The sequence below is a fragment of the Perognathus longimembris genome, unplaced genomic scaffold, assembly GCF_023159225.1.
Source record: "Perognathus longimembris pacificus isolate PPM17 unplaced genomic scaffold, ASM2315922v1 HiC_scaffold_4414, whole genome shotgun sequence".
Classification (NCBI taxonomy): Eukaryota; Metazoa; Chordata; class Mammalia; order Rodentia; family Heteromyidae; genus Perognathus; species Perognathus longimembris.
In genome coordinates, this window is record NW_025959729.1 from 42,171 (window position 1) to 49,034 (window position 6,864).

The 6,864-nt window shown below is 46.1% G+C and overlaps 1 protein-coding gene across 1 annotated transcript; it reads left to right on the top strand.

Moving 5' to 3' along the window:
- The first annotated feature begins 1,093 nt into the window (after positions 1 to 1,093).
- On the top strand, positions 1,094 to 4,643 carry LOC125344812 (putative nuclease HARBI1). The gene is made up of 3 exons (XM_048337147.1): positions 1,094 to 1,225; positions 3,183 to 4,389; positions 4,615 to 4,643. Exon 2 carries the CDS (start codon positions 3,328 to 3,330, stop codon positions 4,048 to 4,050), a length of 723 nt encoding a protein of 240 aa, XP_048193104.1. The 5' UTR covers positions 1,094 to 1,225; positions 3,183 to 3,327; the 3' UTR covers positions 4,051 to 4,389; positions 4,615 to 4,643.
- Positions 4,644 to 6,864: the final 2,221 nt, after the last annotated feature.

The window sequence follows — 6,864 nt, forward strand, 5'->3', positions numbered from 1 at the left end:
TTGGCACTCAACAAATCTTGATTGAATGAAAACCTACTCCACACATATCGCCACCCATCCCAGAAGTTTCAGCCCGCCAATTACTTCCAAAAAAAAAAGACAAAAAACCCAACCAACCAACCAAACAACTTTACGACTTAACCCAAAGATAACAGAGAATAACCCATAGATAACAGAGAAAAGCTTGGGGAGGGATCTCCCTAACGACTGAGAGATATGAAGAGCCAATGGGGCCTACACCAACCCCACCAACCGAAGAAAACTTAAAAGAGGAGCTCGGGGGACTGAAACACGGGCAGGCCGGCTGGGGCTGTTTCCATGAGGAGGCGGCCCCAGGGCCGCAGGTCCATAGCCTCCCACCCGGGGGCGCTGAGCGATCCAGGGGTATCCCCGCCTCCAAAGTTAGTACCTGCGAAGCGGCTGCCCAGAGTGTGTCCCGAGGCTCTCATTACGGAGGCCGGGGCCCGGGGCCGGCCAGCCGCACCTCCTGGCTGAAGGTTCGCGGCTCCGGACGGCACAGGTCGCAGGCAGATTCCTAACGCCTTAAGTTGGGTCCCCACTTCGTAAGGCAGGCCTTTTTTTGCTCTCGGGAATGAGCGGGTTGCCGTAGTCAGGTCGACTGGTTTTCTTCAGGGTTCCCCTCTCCCGCCAAGCGATCGTCCCGGCCTTAAGACCGCAGCTCGTCGCTCCCCGGCGCCGCCATCGTTAGTGTTTGTTTTCATCCGCTTCGGTGCAGGCGGTGGGGTGAGGGGGGTGGGGTAGAGAGCTATGAGGAAAACCCAACTGCTTAAACTCAGCGACACTTTCGCCACACCGCGGAACTCCTAGTTAGTCATTTCAGCTCTCAAAACTTAAGACACAAGCTGATTACTTTTCCATTTATGACTTTGTTGTCATTTTTCAAGTCTTTCAGGGAGGAGGGAAAGGCTGCAGGCGGGGAGTCTTAGAGAGCGAGGGCGGTTGGGCTCCGTGTCGAATGTGCGGCGTCCTCAGAGCAGGCTGCGGCGGCCGCGAGGGTGAGGACGGGGCGTGGGGCGGGCGCTCACGCGTTGGGGGCGGAGCTGCTGTTGCGCGTCGTGGCGGCCCCGGGGCTGCCGCCGGTTCCGGAAGAGGGCCTGTCGGGGTAGGGTAGGGTGGGTGGAGTGTGTGTTGGGAACTTGGCAGCCGCGGCGAAGTGGGTGACCGGCCTTCGCAGACTCTGAGTGACCGGCGCAGTCAGACTTCGGTATCTATTTTTAAGAGGCGCTGTGAAAGTGGCGCCTCCCAAAGCCTGGCTCTCAACCCTTTCCTTTTCACGTTCTGGTCTTCCTTGTTTTGAATTCGAATTTCTTGGGGTGAGGGGCAAGCCTGTTGTGAGAGCGGGAAATGTCCGTCCCCAGGCTGGGTCATGACTCCCCCCCCCCCATTTTTTTCTTTCTTTCTTGGTTGGCCCTGGGGCTTGAACTCAGGGTCTGGGCGCTGTCTCTGAGGTTTTCGTGCTCAAGGCTAGCGCTGTACCACTTGAGCCACAGTGCCACTTCCGGCTTTGGGGGGTGGGGGCGGGGAGTGTGTATAACTGGAAGTCTCATGGACTTTTTCTGTCGGGTCTGGCATCGAACCGCGATCCTCATGTGTCAGCCTCCTGAATACCTAGGTTTTACAGGCGTGAGCTACCCCACGGCCAGCATTTTTTTTTTTAAACCCCAGATTCCCTGGTTAGAGTGGTTTCAACACCCCCATATCTGTCCCGTACCTTTCCCGGTGGAGCCTTGGGGCTTTGGATAGCAAACCTTGACTAATCTTTACCCAAGGTAGTTATGGTTTCTCAGCTGCATCAGTAGAAATGGACCTCTTTTACTTTGTGAATGATTATATCATCATTTCCAATGATAATTTTTTTTTTTTGCTGTTCCCGATTCAAATGCCAGACACTAAATGAGCCACCAAACGTGCCAGCGGCTCACACCTGTAATCCTACCTGCTCAGGAGGCAAGAGATCTGAAAATCACAGTTGGAAGCCAACCCAGAATGGAAAGCCCATGAGACTCTTCATTTAAGCAGGAAAAAAAAAAGCCGGAAGTGGAGCTGCAGCTCAAGTGTAGAGTGCTAGCTTAGAGCAAAAAAGGTTAGGGACTGCATGCAAGTCTTGAGTTCAAGCCCCAGGACCAGCACCAAGAAAAAAAACAAATGAGCCACCACGCTGAAGCTACCCCCCCCCCTGCCTTTTTTTTTTTTTTTTTTTTTTTTGCCAGTCCTGGGACTTGAAGTCAGGGCCTGAGCGCTGTCCCTGGCTTCTTTTTTTTTTTGGCCAGTCCTGGGGCTTGGACTTACGGCCTGAGCACTGTCCCTGACGTCTTTTTGCTCAAGGCTAGCACTCTGCCACTTGAGCCACAGCGCCCCTTCTGGCCATTTTCTGTATATGTGATGCTGGGGAATCGAACCCAGGGCCTCATGTATATGAGGCAGGCACTCTTGCCACTAGGCCTTATCCCCAGCCCTCCCTGGCTTCTTTTTGCTCATGGCTAGCACTCTACCTCTTGAGCCACAGTGCCACTTCTGGATTTTACTGTTTACACTTTACCACTAGGCCATATTCCCAGCTCTAAGCTCCCATTTTTAAATTATTTTTTAAAGAAATTATCTACAAATGGTTATACAAAAGGGGTTTCAAGCTTTGTGCCCATGGTTCACACCTGTAATACTATCTATGCAGAAGCTTGAAATCTGAGAATGGCAGTTCCCAGCCAGTCCAGCAGAGAAGTCCATGAGACTCTTTTTTTTTTTTTTTTTTTTTTGGCCAGTCCTGGGCCTTGGACTCAGGGCCTGAGCACTGTCCCTGGCTTCTTCCTGCTCAAGGCTAGCACTCTGCCACTTGAGCCACAGCGCCGCTTCTGGCCGTTTTCTGTATATGTGGTGCTGGGGAATCGAACCTAGGGCCTCGTGTATCCGAGGCAGGCACTCTTGCCACTAGGCTATATCCCCAGCCCTCCATGAGACTCTTGTCTCCAAATAACCAGTAAAAAGCCAGCCCCATACACATCTTTTAAAGTGAACCAACTTTGTCATGCATCTAGTTATACCCCAGAGATACTGGTACAGAATATTTTTCCTGAACAACATTGGTTTGCTCAGAAGGTACTGTTGTAGCCTTTAAGTCAGTTTAGTGTCCTTGGTAGGTTTCTAATTTTTTTTAACCTTTACAGAGAGAAGATTATAAATGCCAGAGTCATTTAACTGATGGTTAGCCATTGATTTCTGACACCTCCTTAAATATCTTCTTGTACCAACATCTTCATTGGGAAGAGTTCACAAAAAGTACCACATAGGGAGACCACATCCACATTTACTATGGCTATACCAATTACAGTGCTAGACTGTGATCTCTTACTGTATGGTCGAGGTCACCGGACTTTGGACCGTTTTAAGCTGGATGATGTGAGTGATGAATATTTGATGTCCATGTATGGGTTTCCACGACAGTTCATTTATTACTTGGTGGAGCTCCTGGGAGCAAGTCTTTCTAGACCTACTCAACGATCCAGGGCTATTAGCCCAGAGACACAGATCCTTGCGGCACTGGGCTTTTATACTACAGGTTCCTTCCAGACTCGGATGGGAGATGCTATTGGAATCAGTCAAGCCTCTATGAGTCGTTGTGTTGCCAATGTTACGGAAGCACTTGTGGAAAGAGCTTCACAGTTCATTCACTTTCCAGCTGATGAAGCTTCCATTCAAGCTCTGAAGGATGAATTCTATGGATTGGCAGGAATGCCAGGGGTGATAGGTGTGGTCGACTGTATCCATGTGGCAATCAAGGCACCAAATTCTGAAGATCTCTCCTATGTGAACCGCAAAGGTCTCCATTCTTTAAACTGCCTGCTGGTGTGTGACATTAGAGGAGCACTAATGACTGTGGAGACAAACTGGCCAGGCAGCCTCCAGGATTATGCCGTGCTGCAGCAGTCTTCTCTGAGTAATCAGTTTGAAGCTGGGATGTACAAAGATAGTTGGCTTCTTGGTAAGTTTGCAGGCGTAAATTTGGTATTTGTAGCTATTGAAAAAATTTTATAATAGAGAGCATGAGAGGTACGGCCTGGCAATATAGTAAATTGGAGGCCCTGAGTTCAAACCCCACTACTTAAAAAAAAAAAACTAAACAAAATTATGTAACCATGTAGAATGAAATATGAGACTCTATATACCTGAATCTCAGTTCTCTCACTTTTTTTTGTGAGACCTCAAGTGATAAGCTCTGAGCCTTTTCTCTTTTTTCTGTCATTAATATTACTATTTTGTGGGCTGAGGATCAAATCCAGGGCCTTACACATGACAGGCAAAGGCTCTACCACTGAGTACACTACCAGCCCTTAAGCCCTAATTTAAAAAAAACCAAAAAAACATTAAAGCTGGGTATGGGGACTGGGAATATGGCCTAGTGGCAAGAGTGCTTGCCTCATATATATGAAGCCCTGGGTTTGATTCCCAAGCACCACATATATAGAAGACGGCCAGAAGTGGCACTGTGGCTCAAGTGGCAGAGTGCTAGCCTTGAGCAAAAAAAAGAAGCCAAGGACAGTGGTCAGGCCCTGAGTCCACGGCCCAGGAATGGCAAAAAAAAAAAAAAAAAAAAGCTAGGTGTGGTAGTATATGTTTATAATCTCAGCGTTGGGCAACCTGAGGCAGGAGAATCTCAAATTTAGGTCAATCTGGCTACAGAACAAGTTTAAGGGGCTGGGAATATGGCCTAGAGGTAAAGTGCTCGCCTCATATACATGAAGCCCTGGGTTCGACTTCTCAGCACCACATATATAGAAAAAGCCGGAAGTGGTGCTGTGGCTCAAGTGGTAGAGTGCTAGCCTTGAGCAAAAAGAAACCAGGGACGGTACTCGGATCCCGAGTTCAAGCCCTAGGACTGGCAAAAAACAGAACAAGTTTAAGGTCTGGGTAATAATTACATGCTATGTCATTCAAAAAAATTTAAGGCATTTACTAAAACTTAACATTTGACCAAGATCTACCACTTCTGGGAATTTATCTTATAGCAACATGTTCATAAATGCACAAAACAAAATTATAAGAATTTGTAGTGGGAACAACCATATGGAAACAAAAGCAACTCTATAAAAACAGTACCCTTGGGCTGGGAATATGGCCTAGTGGCAAGAGTGCTTGCCTCCTATACATGAAGCCCTAGGTTTGATTCCTCAGCACCATATATATAGAAAAGGCCAGAGGTGGTGCTGTGACTCAAGTGGCAGAGTGCTAGCCTAGAAGCCAGAGAAAGTGCTCAGACCCTGAGTTGAAGCCTCAGGACTGGCAACAAAACAAAAACATTGCCCTTAATTCAGCCAAAATACCTATCAATACAGAACTGGTTAACTATAATACATCTGTACAGTTAAGCCATAACCTTTATCACCTGTAAAATGGTGAAAATAATACAGTAGTAATTGATTTTGTGAGAAGTAATGTATATATCAAAGTTCACTATAAAGTATTGTGCAAACATACAAATGATAGTTGCTATTGGTGATTGTGATTGTGTTATCTATATTAAAATGATAGAAGATAGTGCATTTACAATTTCTTTTCTTTTCTTTTTTTTTTTTTGCCAGTCCTGGGCCTTGGACTCAGGGCCTGAACACTGTCCTTGGCTTCTTTTTTTTGCTCACTCTGTCAGTTGAGCCACAACGCCACTTCTGGCTGTTTACTATATATGTGGTGCTGAGGAATCGAACCCAGGGCTTCATGTATGCGAGGCAAGCACTCTTGCCACTAGTCCATATTCCCAGCCCCATGCATTAACATTTCTCATTTAGGAAATCAGTTCATAAAGTTGCCTGAATTCCACTGGAAAGCCTGGCTCAGTGATCTGAGTAGGACAGGAATCTATTCAATATTAAGCTATGGGAACCTAGGTGATGGTATCTATATTTTAGTAATAGTAATAGGAATCCCTGAGCCTGACAGCTTAGGTTTTTTTATTTTGTACTGTCTTTAAGCATTTCTACTCAGGAGGTTGAGATCTAGGAACACGGTTCAAAGCAAGCCCAGGCAGGAAAGGCTGTGAGAGTTATCTTCAATTAGCCACCAGAAAACTGGAAATGGAGCTATGGCTCAAAATGATAGAGTGCCAGCCTTGAGCATAGAGCTCAGGGACAGTGCCTAGGCCCTAAGTTCAAGCCCCATGACAAACAAAAAACAAAAACAAAACAAAAAAAAATGAAGTAAGCATTTTTGTATGTGACCAACAGGACAAGGATTATCTTGTACACAAATGATGTAAGATTCACTAAGATCTGGGCATGGTGACATATGCCTATAGTCCTAGCCACTCAGACAAGAGGATTACTTGAACCCAGGAGAGACAAAAAAAAAAAATGGGAGGATGGAAAAAGAAATAAAGGGAGCCTTCAAATTCCATTTTAAAACAATTCACATGAAGAGGTGAAGGAAAAGCATATATTTTGTAAGAGTCTTCTCAAGCTGTTTCTTTTACAGTGGTGGGAGTTGTTTGCTTTCAGGCAGATTCCTTATGAATCTTTCTCTTTGAGACCCAAACTATAAAGTCAGACTAGTATTCTTAAGACTTGAGTACTAGCTGGAGTGCAGTGGTACATGCTTAGAGCCCCAAACTGTTTGGGGGCTGACTTGGGAGGGTCACATGCACCAGCAAATTTCACATCAGCTTGGGCAACATCCACCATGCAAAAAATAAAAACAAAAGTTAAATACTAATGTTAGCAGTATTTTAATAAAAGTGAAAATAGGCACTGAATATTTTAAAATTCATTTTTCCTTTTTTTTTTTTTTAAAAGAATTGTCTCAGCAAGGCAAAATTTACTTCTGCATAAGGGTGGGCCATCAGCCAAAAATCTGGCAAGC

Bases quoted from the DNA above. Each gene is read 5' to 3' on its own strand.
- LOC125344812 (XM_048337147.1), top strand. From the start codon at position 3,328: ATGGCTATACCAATTACAGTGCTAGACTGTGATCTCTTACTGTATGGT.